This window comes from Equus quagga, chromosome 5 (genome assembly GCF_021613505.1).
Source record: "Equus quagga isolate Etosha38 chromosome 5, UCLA_HA_Equagga_1.0, whole genome shotgun sequence".
Classification (NCBI taxonomy): domain Eukaryota; kingdom Metazoa; phylum Chordata; class Mammalia; order Perissodactyla; family Equidae; genus Equus; species Equus quagga.
This window is the reverse complement of record NC_060271.1, coordinates 94,465,302-94,480,841: the sequence shown is the minus strand read 5'-3', so window position 1 is coordinate 94,480,841 and position 15,540 is coordinate 94,465,302. Positions and strand designations below refer to the sequence as shown.

Sequence of the window (15,540 nt, the reverse complement as noted above, 5' to 3'; positions counted from 1 at the left end):
ACATAATCTAAGATGGGCACATTTGACAATTTGGGGAGAAAAATTTTTTTCTTTTTTTTTAAGTTTGAGTTATTTTGAGAAAATTCTAGAGACATTTTTCTGAGTTGGCAAAAGGTCTGTGACCCTCAGGCAAAAATAAGTCCTAAGAGTTATTATTAGTCTTTTGATTTTTTTTCATACTTTTCTAATCTTAAGGCTTCCCTTACCTACTTTATGTAGTTGCAACTACAGCCCTCCTCACCTGGCCCTGTCATTTTTTTTTATGGGCCAGTTGGTTGGACATTTGTGTATAACTCAGCAGCTGTATGAACTAGGATAAGGGCCTTTATGTCTCTAACATCTGAAATTGGAAGAAACTATATTAGAAGATTTTAATGTTTTTTTAGCTTTAGAGTTCTTCCGTGCTTTAAATCATCTTCCTGTTCAGATATAGCAAAACAATACATAATCTTTACAATCTTGCTGTCAACTTTTCTTAGAAGAAGTATTAAGCACCAAAAATGTGTACGTTTTTTAATGTTTACATTAATTAATGATTATTATATTCTTTGTTTATTGGTTTTTAGCATTCAGTTTTGGTTTTGTGTATATATTTTCCTTCAAAAATACTCAGGTCATTAAAGTGTTCAGTTATTCCTTACTTCACAGAATTTATGGATTTCACAAAAGAAAACCAGAAAATAAGCCTAATTTTCTCTCTACTTCTGTTGTTAATATAGAAATGTATTCCTACTCAAAAACTTTCCCCAAAACACTACACTTGGGAAGAAGGGTGACCACCTGTCTGTTTCCAAACATATACATTGGCAAGTTATGCCCCTGAGTTTATTTTAGAGCTTCTCCTAACATAGTTTTCTCTCTCACCCTCTGAATATCTTAATTCCTCCAGACTCATGTCAAGCATTAGGAATTTCTTCCTTGTCAAGATGTTATTAAAGTCCCTAAACCTTAAAGTACCATATTCCCTTTGATTAGTTTCATTATATTGAAATCTGATTTTTATCAAATCACTAATATTACCTCTTACACTGAAAATACTTTCAGGTGTTAAGTTTTATAAAACAAGTTTTTACACTATCTGTAATTCTGTACATTCAGAATTTATTATATTTCGTTTTCTTAAAAAAGAACCTGTTTCGCAAAATCAGAAGGAAGCATTTTAGTTGTAGATCAAAAAAAATTTTAACTTAGAAAATCACAAAAGGTTAACTTTTTCCCAGTAATTTCTCTTATGAAAAAGTAAGGTAAAGTTGGTTTAAAATTTTTACTTTGTGATCCAATAAGTGGCTCACTATTTCAACAAAGAGTTTTCAGATGGAGAATTGCTGCTTGGTCTACTTTATTAAGAGGAAAGCAACTCTTCCTAAACTAATGAATGACAAATCTTTGCATCTTCAAACAAGAATACTGATGGCTTCTGTTTCTTGTTACCCCTGACCTAGACCTTAGAAACAATAAGCAGAAGAATGGATTTATTTTACTTTTAGACATAAAACCCAAGAGTAGCTTTTATTACGAAGGAAGAATTGTCTTCCTTTCTTTGCTGTGGTTCCAAACAAGCAGTTCCTTTTTACATTGTTAGCATTGTGGTGAACATTTTAGTAAATGAGTCCATATTACTGTAGAATTCAACTCTGAACGTTATAGTTACAGATACTTCACAAATAGAGGTGAATACATTCACATGATGTGCTACTGTCTGCTGTCACAACAGTATAGGAATGATTTGATGAGACTTCAGGCCATCCATTGCTAAGTGAATGTGAGTCATGCTTTGCACAACTCCCTATCGTATTCTGAACATATCTGAAAAACATTGAAAGGTGTTATAAATGTTATGTCATAGCAATTTGTTAGCACAACTGAATAAATGCTTCTAAGGATGCTTTTATCATAAATTTGGCTTTGCAACTCTCACTTCCAAATCTCTTTCCTTTCCCTCTTCACTTATAATGGTCTTTTAAACAAGGATCCTTGGCCATAATCCAGGAGTCTATCTAGTAATCTAAAAACATTTTGAAAGTTCATTCAAATAGAGTCATGAGTCACTTAACCACAGGGATAGGTTCTGAGAAATACATCATTAGGCAATTTCATGTTGTGTAAACACCTTAGAGTGTACTTAAACAAACCTAGATGGTATAACCTACTACACACCTAGGCTATATGGTACTAATCTTATGGGACTTGCATCGTGTATGTTATCCACTGTTGACCGTCGTTATGCAGGACATGACTGTTAAAACATTCAGGAGCACACAGAATATGGAACCAATCTGCTTGGGGTCAACTCTGGGCTGTGCTACTTTCTAGGTGTGTTACCTTAGACAAATTATGTAAGCTCTGGGCTCCAGTTTCCTTTTCTGCAAGATGGGAAGAATGCTTATTTTAAGGATCAATGAGTTAATAAGTGTAAAGGACTTAAAATGGTACTGTCAGAGCTAATACAGCTAGTATTTGCTACTGTTTTTTGTTTGGTTTTATTGTCTTGGAAAAACATTGCCCTAATTTGCATTTGTGTTTAAGATGACTTTGGTATCAAGTAGTACTGGTTTTATTATGGTTAAGAGTTGTTAGTGTTAAATTGCGAAAAGAACAGAAGTACTTAGTAAGAGGGGTTCTTTTCCTTGCCAGGGATAACCAATTAGTATAGTGATTTCACAGTCATGTAGGAAGAAAAAAGTTGAGAGAACTGAATTATCACAGAACCCATATCATAAACTGTGAAAACCTCTGCCTTTGTAGTTAGTGACATATTAGCTATCACAAAGCAGAGATTTCTTTTTAGTTAGGTAATATCAGTTATATTATTTGGAATGTTCATTTGAATTACATTGGTTCATATTTGATTTATGAATTGTTTGGTTCTATAATGTAGAAAGCTTTTAAGAATAGTTTTGTTGATATATACCAGAGTGTGGGCAAGCTGCACCTTTGGGCTAGCCCACCAGCTGTTTTTGTAAATAAAGTTTTTTCAGAACACGGCATGCCTGTTCATTTTCGTATTCCCTTTGCACTTTCTTAGTACAGTGGCAGAGTTGGGTAGTTGCAACAGAAACCCTATGGCCCACAAAGCCTAAAATACTATCTGGCCCTTTACAGAGAAAGTTTGCTGACTCATGGTATATACTTAAAAAAAAAGTTGTCAGCACAGAGGATCCATAGTAATTTTTGTTTTAAAAGTAATTTATCCATGCATTATCCAAATATGAAAAATACTGCACTATATGTTCGAGTGTCCCATCCAGCAGAATTGAGAGTACATTTGTAAAATGCTGTAGATTCTCATATCTGGGTGGTAATTGTTAGTAGGAGTAATTAGTATTCATTGATGGTGTATCCATGAACATTCGTTGCCTCTCAATGCTTTTTAATCCATATTTTGACTTCAGTCTCTTGCATTACTACTTTTTCTTTATACTCCAAATTTATTTTTGTTCGTTTTTTTCTGTTATATTTTAACAGCAGGATAAAGTTTGTCATCTTCATTTTGTCATTAAAATATATGTAGAATTTTTTCCCTATTTTTCAAATTTGTTTTAAAAATCCTCTGTTGATGAATTAGTTTGACCTAGGACTGTAAGTTATTCAAGCTAATACAGTTTAACCAGAGAAGGGTTAAATGTTGTTTGTTCTATTCCTAGCCTACAACTGGAGTTTTGTATAAAGAAGATAATTATGTCATCATGACAACTACACATAAAGAAAAATATAAATGCATTCTTCCCCTTGTGACAAGTGGGGATGAGGTAAGTTTTTATAAATATATTGATAATCCCTCTTACCAAAGATATTTATTTAAAACATTGCGACCACATACTTTAAAATAAAATTGAATGACAGGTTTCTCAATAACCCCATTTTACCATAAAAATAGTAATCACTTTTATTATTCCTGAAGTCTGTGATTTTACAGTTCAGCTTAGAAAACTTAGCAACCAATTACTAATGTTTTGAATGAAAATCTAACTCCATGCTTTTCTTTTATAGAAATGAGAGTTTTGCACAAGATATAATTTTTTTAAATGTGTATGTGACATTTTTTATACAGAATTGCTAATAAATAAACATATAGGTACCTTATGTTTTCTCACTACCTTAACTCATGCCCGTTTCTTCCTCCTAAAATGCCCTAACTGCCTCTTATCCATCCTTCAAGGCAATGACTTCTTTCAAGATGAAACAGGAGAGGCAGCATGGTAAAATGGAAAGGACACCAGCCTAGGAGCCAGGAGGCTGAGGTATAGGCTACAGTTAGCTGTGAAACCTTGAACAAATTTGAAACTCAATCCCTCCACTCAATAAATTTATTGAACCAGTTATATAATATTTTCATGATCTGTAAAATGGAAATATTAAACTCATTGAGTGCATTTTTAGGTTTTGTTCATATTTGAAATCTGTGCAGGGCAGCTATCTGTTTCATTTTGTTTTCAACCTCCTTAAGACACAAATACACACACACGCAATCACACACATATATATGGCATTCAAGTCTGAAATGTAAAAGTAGATAGAAAACTGAGAAGTACCTTAAAACTTTCCAATATATTCTACAAGATTCAACTACTCTGAGGCTTTCATAGCTAGAATTTGTGTTAGATGCAAGCATTTCAAAATTCTGAAATAGGTTTATAAGAATTGTTCAGGAAACTGAAACTCAAAAACCTTTGTTTAAGAGAAGAAAGAATGGAAGATTATTCTATGGCTCCATATATTATACTTCAATTCTTTTGAAAGAAGTGGCTACCATAGGATCTTATTAAAGTTTTTGACTTTTTTCCCTTTTATTTCCAAGCATTTGTGATTTGACCAATGAGTTAATGCCCAAACAGCAGAGTTGGATGAAGTTCTAGAATAACTGTCATTATTAAACTCTAGTTCTTTCTTAGGAAGAAGAAAAGGATTATAAAGGCCCTAATCCAAGAGAGCTACTGGAGCCACTATTCAAACAAAGCAGTTGTTCCTACAGAGTATGTATTTTATGTTCACTTGATGACTAGAAAATAAATTTCCAGCAGCCTTCCAATAGACCCTTGAAATAATTCTGCACTTCTTTTTACTTTATAATGTTGTATCAAATTTTTAGTTAGTTGTAAATCTAAGTTAATGCTTAATAATATTTTGTTCATTTAAATTCCTATTTAGTAAATGCAGCAGATACCCAGTAATACCAATATTAATTAATACCACTTGCCAAACTGCTTTGAATGTTTTTCAGATCAAGAGAAGATTTCCTTATGTATAATTTTAATTAAAAAATACTAATTGTTATTTTTTAAGCTGTGTAGGAATTGATCCTTAAGCCAGGTCGTAGTTAGACCCCAAGGGTATTCTAAACCTATTTCCTTCACAGAATTTTCACATAGAGCTAATTAGTAAAAACAATGAATAGGCTTCAGAAATTTCACATTTTTGTGAGGCATAATAATGAATATAATTTCATGAAAGCTTACTCTAAATCTTGAGGGAAATCTACTCACCTACTTAAAATATCAAAAAGTAATTCAACTGAGTTATATGGCTTTTATGTATTTAAATACATCCATCTTTCTTAGATTGAGTCTTATTGGACTTATGAAGTATGTCATGGAAAACACATTCGGCAGTACCATGAAGAGAAAGAAAGTGGTCAGGTATGTTTTTCTTCAAAATTTGAAGTATGGAACATTATCAAATGAGAACTTTAGTAATGAGATTGATGGTTTTAAAGTTGTATTCTTGAAATATGTATTTGCAAAATACTTACTATATTTTTATTTTATTTTTAAATATAGAAAGTAAATATTCATGAATACTACCTTGGGAATATGTTGGCTAAGAACCTTCTATCTGAAAAAGGTTTGTTTCTACCAAGTGGTTTGATAGTAATGCTGGAATTTGGTTTAAAATATATGTGCAAATTGGAATTTAAAAGATTTTGCTGGAGACTGTATGCATTTTAAAACGCTAAAATAAATTTCTGAACAGTCCCTTAGGGAACTTTTTCAAAGAGATCTTTGTATTATTTTTGCCTTAACAAACATGGCTTTTTCCTAACTATTAATAAATTTTTTTAAATATGGCAGGATATACATGTTAGTGCCATATTTATATAGTATTATTCTTTTGCTTGGTTTAAGCAAAGTTTTTATATATGCAAATAGACATGTAGATGTAGCCCTCAAAGTATGAAATATTTTTATTAATCTAATAGCAAATTGGTCAACTAATTTAAGATTCAGCATTTTACTAAGATAAAAAATACTTCAAAAGAAACTCTTGCAGCCAGTTCTTATGCCTCAAATAGAGTATTTCCTAGGTAAAGATGTAAAGATTAAATATGACTATTTTTTCAAACAAAACCATTTCAAGGAAACTAGCTAAAAGTAGTACGATAAAAATTACATGTATGTTTTGAGTCTTTAGAAAGAAGTGTAAGGTTACAAAGTTGATTGAAAACTTAGTCATTTGTATCTTACATATAAGTCCCTGGTCATTCTTTACACTTACCTTGCTCTTATATTATTCCACAGAACAAGAAGCAGAAGAAAAAGAAAAATCTAAAGAGGCAAGTGACAACTGTTGATTTTTCACTCCTAACATGTATTGTTAGTGAGGCATGTATTTATATAACTTAATTGATAGAATATAGCCAAGTGTTACTTTAACTGTCTATCAGGTACCTCAAAGGATTGAGTCAAAGAATATTTGCAATGTTAGGTTTTTCTGAGAAAAGTTATACTGTGATCCTTTTACTTACTTTTAAGATCATACAAAGATGTCTGGGAAAGTTTCTATGATAACGTTATGTCACTTGCATGCTTAGCAGTCATTCCCTCTATTTAACTTTAGAAACAATTATAAGAAGAGTTTTGCATTTTTTCTGTTGTTTGGTTCCTATCTCCTGTGGGTACAACAGATAAACTATACATGCAAATAATAAGCTACCAGACTGCAAGCATCTTAAAAGCAGGGACTGTCTTTTTATCTCTTTACTCAGCAGTGCGAAGCAGAGTGCCAGACATAATGTAGCACTTCATAAATGTTTATTGACTGTGAATGCATAATTGATGACTGAAAACTAGGATTGTTTAAAAAGAATGATTCCTTATGATGCCAAATCCTAATTTTTAAGTGCCCAGGTAGTTCAGGGAATGCTTTCTGAATGCTAAGAATTTCCATAGAGTTTAAGCAACTTATTGATAGAGGATAGTTTATAACTGGTTTCATATCAAAGTGATACTTTTATTGGAAGTAAAATGAAATGGCAAAAGGCCTTAAAAATTACTTAAAGGGATTCCTTTTTTTTTTTTTTTTTTTTTTTTGCTGAGGAAGATTCACCATGAGCTAACATCTGCTGCCAATCTTCCTCTTTTTTGTATGTGAGCAGTCACCACAGCATGGCCACTGACAGACGAGTGGTGTAGGTCCCTAGCTGGGAACCAAATCCAGGCTGCTGAAGTGGAACGCACCAAACTTAACCAGTAGGCCACCAGAGCTGGCCCTGGATTCCTGGAATTTACAAGGGTGACTTTGGGGGGAATTGATAAGCTGAGCATAGACACACATAGCATTGCTATTTTAAAAGATTTCAATTTTACACACTACTTTTGAAATAAAATATTTAGCAAGATGGAATTCAAAGTGTGAAATGATATAGGAAGAGGAAGAAAAGTATAAGGGAAGAAAACTAATATTTATTGAGCCCCAATTTATAAGCCAAATGCTATGAACCCAGGATTTTTCTAATTCCAGAAACTAGCATGAAAATAGCAGAGAAAAAATCTTAAAATACTTTTCCTGGAATCGTTTATTTATTGCCTATTTTCGACATGGCACTGACAGGGTACCAAAGGGATACAAGATGAGCTCCCTGCCTCCAAAGAGCTTGCTTAAAGATGTTATTAAGAGGACCTTTTTGAATCCTTTACAGTAGATTTTTCTTGTGTTTATGTAGATAAAACTATGGGAGCTAGCTCCTTAATAATCCTTGTCTTCTGAAGTGATCTCCTTTGTTCCGTGAAAATTTCATTTGTCTTTTGCTGGCCTTGAATAGATTTATACAGTTTACATTCTGAAAAATATGTTTGTTAATATTAATAACAGGGAAGAAGAGTAAGCAGATTGATGAACCAGTACAGTATTTAGATTCCTGTCTTGGAAGATAGTGTTTTCCCATGTAGTCCCACTTTTTGATAAATCAAACTTCAGACCTCTAGAACCTAAACTATAGCACAGCCATTCACTGTGAGTTCAGTGAAGAAAGCTCTGACCAGCCCAGTATAGTAAGTTCCTGTGTTCTATCGTAGTCACTTTCTTTAGAACTGATGAAAATAAATCATATAATTGTGATACTATAACCTTTTTTATAAAGGTACATTTACTTAACATCTTAATTTTAGCGCCAAATAAAAATTTTCTTTTTTGCTGCGTTAAACTAGCTCTGAAAATATGTCTTTGCTCAAATAAGAATTTATGAATCAAAAGACTATTAGAGGGAGAACTTACAGAAAATATGGAAATGTTACCTTTCAGTTTGTAAAATGTAGTTTTCTTCCTTTCAGAATAAGTGCTTCTCCCATCCTCACGCCCGCCTCCATTTCTAATGAAAAGTCTGTCTTATACTCTTTTTTTAAGATTCCCACTAAAAATATCGAAGGTCAGATGACACCCTACTATCCTGTGGGAATGGGAAATGGTACACCTTGTAGTTTGAAACAGAACCGGCCCAGATCAAGTACTGTGATGTACATTTGTCATCCTGAATCTAAGCATGAAATTCTTTCAGTAGCTGAAGTTACAACTTGTGAATATGAAGTTGTCATTTTGACACCACTCTTGTGCAATCATCCTAAATATAGGTAGGATGTGGATTTATTATTTTAAACATGAAATGCATACATGCTTTAAAGTGTCATATGCTTAGCTTTAATGCTTTGTTCTTACTGAATAGATTCAGAGCATCTCCTGTGAATGACATATTTTGCCAGTCACTGCCAGGATCACCATTTAAACCCCTCACCCTGAGACAGCTGGAACAGCAGGAAGAAATACTAAGGGTGCCTTTTAGGAGAAATAAAGAGGTATGAGAATTATCTAATGGTATTTTCACAGTGCTTCCTTTTCCAAATTTCAAAGCAAATACCAATATTTTAATGATTTCTGTAGTATAGTAATAGTAATTTATTTTCCTGACTCAAAATTTTAAATTCCAATGCTTTTCAGTAATTTTAATTATTTTCCTTACTCTAGCTCTTCTCAGAAACTGTTTTAGCATTTTCTTACACTCATAATTTCATAATATTTTAAAGTTTGACATCCTCTTTATTGTAGTTTAATTTTCAGCTAGTTGACTGGACTTCCCAGCTAGGCCTCTTGAAAAATTAGACTACACCCCATCTCCTAATGCTTTATTTATTCTTCAACTCATTGCTATTTGTCACCAAACCATCATTCTTCTAAAACTGTTCTTACTAAGGGTAGCAGCAGTCTTGGTTCTAAATTTGCTGGACATTTGCATAACTTGATCTTAGGAGCATGAACCCTGAACATTTGGAGCTTGACCTTTTTCGCCACCTTTTACTTCAGGATATTCTCTCTGGTTCTCTCTGGTTTTTTTCTCTTATGTACTAGTTCTTCCTCTGCTTCTTGCCCCTTAAAATGTTGAAGTTCCCCTATCCATAGCTGCCTTCTGTTCTTATTGTGCATAGTCTCCTTAAGTGAGCTCATCCATGCCCATTCTATCAACTGCCATTTAAATGCCCATGAGTTCGAAATATACATCTTCAGCACTGATCTATCTCCTGAAGTCAAACCTCAGTCACAATAATTAACATATATTGAGTCTTAACAGCTATTATCTAATCCTCACAACAACCTACAAGATGTACTATTATTATATTCCCTTTTTTTTTTTGGTGAGGAAGATTGGCCCTGAGCTAACATCTGTTGTCAGTCTTCCTCTTTTTTGCTTGAGGAAGATTGTCGCTGAGCTAATAACATCCATACCAATCTTCCTCTATTTTGTATGTAGGATGCCACCACAGAATAGCTTGATGATGTGTGTGTAGGTCCACACCCAGGATCCAAACCAGTGAACCCCAAGCCACCCAAGCAGAACACGTGAACTTAACCACTACACCTCTGAGCCAGCTTCTGTTATTATCGTCGTTGACAGATTTAGGGAACTGAGGTTCACAGAGGGGAAGTGACAAGTGATCACTTGGAGACTGGAATCGAAATAGTCTGATTCTAGAGCCTGTCCTCTTAACTACTTCTCTGTGCTGCTTCTCCCTTTTGATATGCTACTTACCTTCCCTCTTCATCTGCCTATTGAACATAACGGTATACATTTTCAATAATCTCAAGCTCATCGTTTGTTTTTTCTTTCACACCAACCCTTTTCTTGTCTTTCTCATTGTGTTTAAAGCACTGCGCTCTACCCAATTGTCCAAGTCAGAAACCTAAGTCAGTTTTCTTACCTCCCTCTTGATTCATCTCTAACTCTAATCGTTCAGCAAGTGCTATCAGTGTTATCTTCTAATTGCTTTTCAGATCTGTCCTATCATTAGTTCAAGACTTCATCATTCCTAGGACCGGAAACTAGTCTTCTCACACATCCCCTTTCTAATCCTTCCCATACAACTGATAAAATACTCTTTCTGAAATGAAAAGTTGATTATGTATTTAATCCTTTGGTGGTTAACATAATCTATACCTCAGGATAAAATCCTTGCTCATACAATGACTTTATCAAAGGAGAATACAGGCTCCCTTGTGGTCTGACTTCAGCCTTATCTCGCATAACCATTCCTTTTATCCCAGCTATTTTGAACAACTCAGAGTTTCCTAAAAGTACCACGTTCTTTCCAACCTCCTTGCCTTTGGATATACTGTTTTCCCTCTTCTGTTGCCTCCTCCCCTTCCTCTGGTATACCTGATAAACTTCTACTTAGGCTTGAATATGAGCTTCCATTGTCATTTTCTTTGCAAATGAGCCAGGACTTCTAATGGATTACCCCAAGAAGAGAGGTTAGTGTTTCCTCTTCTGTGGTCTTGTATTTTATTCAGTCCTCCATTATAGCACTTGTATGGCTAAAATTGGTTGTTTTTCCTATGGTTCTTACATTAAAATGGAGGGAGAATAAACTATGCTTTCATTACTTTGGGGTTTCCAGCTCCTTGCATGATACCTGCTGTGCTGTATATACTTATCAATGGTTTAAATTAACTAACATGGTTAGTTTGGTTTAATTAACTGCATGGCCTGTTTATCCCCTTCCTCTTGAGTACTTATTGCGAAGGAATTGCTGGGCTCTTTGTGGATGTAGTGAACACCACCATTCTGATAGGAGGGAAAATTTTCTTAACATTCATCTGCATTTGATTTGAAATGCTGTATTAAAAGATTGGAGATGGAGTTCTCTTCTGGTCTTCCCCTTAGATAGTGATTTAAATACTGACAGGTACTTAAAAGTCAGCTCCATCAAAATGCTTCACAAATCCCAACTTTAATTACTCTTCAAGGAAGAAGTGCCAGTTTACTTTTCTTTAATTAATGTGTTTCATCTGCCAGTTGAGAAAGATTTTCTTTAAAAAGCTACAGATGATAATGCTTTTAAAATACTTAGGATCTTTAGAGTACATGTTGTATATGAAAATCTTAGATAATACTGTAGCATGAGTAGTTACTTAAAACTGATCATCTTTTTTTCAGAGGTTTTTATAAATCTAGTTTATTACACATAACTGTTCTTTTAAAAATTGATAATTAGCATATAGTTTGCCTTTTAAGAGTGGATCAAGCTTTACTATAAAGAATTTTTTTCTCTTTTAAACAAAAATACAAATCTGGCAACCAGAATTTTGGTTTGGTGTTCTGCCCGTGTTATTATATTACATTAATATGGAGATTACTGCACTATTAAGCACTATTAGGAGTCCATTTTATGAATTTCCAAACTCTACTACAAAAACTACTATCATCTTGCTTTTATTGAAACAATTTACCTTAAAAATGAAAGTAAATATTCTGTCCACAAGGATGGTCATACTTCTGTTCTTTTTATGTCTTGTTCTTATCTCAGCTGCAAGTTTCACTGGGCAGTATTATTGTTTTTCTTCACTAACCTCACTATACATCTCATGTATTATAAGTAATTTCTTTAGTCTGTTATACCTTAGCTCTGTAGGAGCATTGACTATGTCTGCTTCATTTTTAATATTCATCACTTAAAATAGTGCCAGGAGCATAGTAGACTCTGAATGTAGAAAGAGTTATACATAAAATTCAAGGTCCTTTCAAAAAATAAGAAGCCATCTTGGCAATCTTTGTTCTTCCTTACTATTGGAGGAGAGAGAGGAAGGTCATTCGTTTCTAGCATAACCATCCAATGACTCTTACTAGCTGAAATAGAAGAAAAGAACCACAATTGGTCAATGGCAGCTACAGTAGATGAAAAAGTAGACACCGTGTCCACTATACATTTACCGGAAACTCGTTTATTATTTAATTTTTTAAATTATTTCATTCAATTATAAGTGGTACACTCGCTTCTTCACTTCTAGTCTATATTCATTTCCTCTCCACTCACTGTCAATACCCAGTTAATTACCAGGTTCTAACTCATTAACCTCTTGCATAACTATCCTCTTCTCTCCACCCTACCTCTGTCACCCCCTTACTTTAGATTCTCTTCATCTCTGGCCTGGGTGACTGCAGCTCCTAACTTGGCTCCCCACCTCCAGATATGTTCTTACTGTTCCTTCTTCCCTGCCACTGCTAAAGTAATTACTTAAAAATCTGATCACGCCATATCTTTGCCTAAAGTCTGTAAGATAATGTCCAAACTTTCTTAGTATTATGTACTTTTCCACCATATAGTACCTGCTTATCTCTTTAGTTTTAAATATCATACCATACCCCACATCTTTGCTCTTGCTTCTTCCTCAGATTTACACACATATGCACATACAAAGACATAAAGCACATATACAGAAAGTCACATAAATCACCAGTTATTATTCATGTTTCAAGAATTAATCAAGGGTTTTCTCTCTGTGAAGTCTTCATGTTTCACTTCTTTGTCAAAGTCTATTTGAATCACCCCTACCTCTGTGCATCTGCTGTTCCCTCCACCATTATTAATTAGCGTCTTCCTTTACTAAATTGCAGCTTCCTCCAGGACAACACCAGGTCCTGCTACGTTTGAATTATTATAACTGATATTCATATTCACTCCCACTCAGGTCCTCTTTATTGCGCTTGTTATCCTTCCTTTATGCTTAGTAACCAAATTTTCCAAAACTAACTGTAGAGACTCAAGATCTAACAAGTAGCAAAGTACTTAATAAGAATAGTGAGACAAAGTAATATGAAATGGAAATTATCCCTGTATGTCAAGAATGGCCACCATACCTCTAACTGGTAGATGGAACTCACATTTGTCTAGAGCTTTGTCTATTAAGTGTTGCAAATTCATTTTCTTAAAACACATTAAAAATGAATGGACAGCTTTTATTTTCCAAATTTTTTACTGTTTAAAAATAATAATTTAAGTCATAAATGAAAAAAATTCTGTGGCATAGAGGCTCTTCAACATATGTATGTTTAATTTTAGGAAGATTTGCAGTCAACTAAAGAAGAGAGATTTCCAGCAATCCACAAACCCATTGCTGTTGGTTCTCAGCCGATGCTCACAGTTGGAACGACCCACATATCCAAATTGACAGATGACCAACTCATAAAAGAGTTCCTGAGTGGTTCTTACTGCTTTCACGGGGTGAGAAATGAACCTTCTGTTTAAATATTTATCTTACAGCTTTCACTTGTGTGATATTTAGTCCAGGAGCATTAATTGGCAGCACTGAAAAAGGTTTTTGTCTACAGAGAAATGGCAGGATTCTGGAAGCCTCCCAATGGACATTTTCTCTGTGCTTGTTACTCTAATCTAATCCATAGTGATTATGTTCTCTTTACTCACAAACTAAAACTTGACCTTTACTTGACAGAAAATATATATAACTAAGTCATATATGATTCTGGTTGATTGCTGGAATAGGCATCAGTGATTTTATGGCCTGCATTTTGGTTAGGCAGCAGTCACATTTAAAACTTGAGTTAACATCTACAAAGGTAAAATTTTGTCTCTGATACCTCCAGTGGGAAATATCCTTAAAAGTGGCATTTTCATTTCATTTCATTTTACCAAGGCAATACAATAGTTATTCTCTGTATTTACTTTTTTATTTCTCAGTAATTTTTTTCCTACTTTTTTCTCCCCAAATCCCCCCAGTACATAGTTGTATATTTTAGTTGTGGGTCCTTCTAGTTGCGGCATGTGGGATGCCTCGTCAATGTGGCCTGACAAGGGGTGCCATGTCCGCATCCAGAATCCGAACCAGCGAAACCCTGGGCCACCAAAGCAGAGCACATGAACTTAACCACTCAGCCACAGGACCGGCCCCATATTTCTCAGTAATTTTTAATGTTAATTTTCAACTATATTATTGCTATTACAGTTTTTTTGGTTTTGGTTTTGGTGAGGAAAATTGTCCCTGAGCTAAAATCTGTTGCCAATCTTCCTCTTTTCGCTTGAGAAAGATTGTCACCGAGCCAGCATCTGTGCCAATCTTCCTTTGTTTTTTGTATGTGGGACACTGCCACAGCATGGCTTGATGAGCAGTGTATAGGTCCGTGCCTGGATCTGAACCCCACGAACCCTGGGCCACCAAAGCAGAACATGCAAACTTAACCACTATGCCACTGGGCCAGCCCCTAATTTTTTAATTATGTATATTTCCATCGCTGTCATTTGGCAATACTGAGACAGGCCCCCATCCCCCTTTCTCTGTACATAACTTGATCTGTTTCCTTTCCTGCAGGGTGTTGGTTGGTGGAAATATGAATTCTGCTATGGCAAACACGTACATCAATACCATGAGGTATAGAACAGCATTTATATCATTTCACCACTAGATGGATTAAAGTTTTAAAAATCTTTTGTGGAAAAAAAGAGAGAGTTTGTGTTACTTTTAATTATGAGATAATTTTAATATAGAAATACTCATCAAAGTATGTCTAAATTTTGGAAAATGGAAAACTTGTTGTTAACTAAGTCAATCATCTTAAAGTAACATTGTTTATTAACTGCTCACATTCTTGTATTACCATGAGCCTGAAGGAATAATAAGGTATTGTAACTAACCTCTTTAGCTTTGACTGAGAAGTCATTGTTATAATTCATCTTTAAATTAAGAAAGTGAATGGTAAGATAGTACATTATTACTAGAGTTAGTAAAATAGGGTAAATACAGCAAGTTTTTCAGCTAAAGAAGGTACCATATCATCTAGCTTTAAAATAAGTTTTAAGATTACACACATTGGCTTTTTATTCTTCCTTTTATTTATAATTTCATATTATAATATTCATATTCAGATGGCATATTCTCCCACACTTGAACCAAGCTGCTTAAATTCTGAAGTTCAAGCCCCAGTAGTTTTATTTGTCGTAGTTAAACTTTGGTAGGGTAAACTAGACATTGAAGACAAACATTAAT

The 15,540-nt window shown here is 34.2% G+C and overlaps 1 protein-coding gene across 1 annotated transcript in view; it reads left to right on the top strand.

Moving 5' to 3' along the window:
- ERLEC1 (endoplasmic reticulum lectin 1) overlaps nucleotides 1–15,540 on the top strand; it is a 30,227-nt gene that overhangs the window by 1,775 nt on the left and 12,912 nt on the right. Inside the window, exons 2-10 of the mRNA XM_046660387.1 lie at nucleotides 3,645–3,749; nucleotides 4,893–4,973; nucleotides 5,559–5,636; nucleotides 5,778–5,841; nucleotides 6,516–6,550; nucleotides 8,620–8,843; nucleotides 8,936–9,065; nucleotides 13,602–13,763; nucleotides 14,866–14,925. Coding sequence (XP_046516343.1) covers nucleotides 3,645–3,749; nucleotides 4,893–4,973; nucleotides 5,559–5,636; nucleotides 5,778–5,841; nucleotides 6,516–6,550; nucleotides 8,620–8,843; nucleotides 8,936–9,065; nucleotides 13,602–13,763; nucleotides 14,866–14,925 — 939 coding nt within the window. The remainder of the gene's footprint in view (nucleotides 1–3,644; nucleotides 3,750–4,892; nucleotides 4,974–5,558; nucleotides 5,637–5,777; nucleotides 5,842–6,515; nucleotides 6,551–8,619; nucleotides 8,844–8,935; nucleotides 9,066–13,601; nucleotides 13,764–14,865; nucleotides 14,926–15,540) is intronic.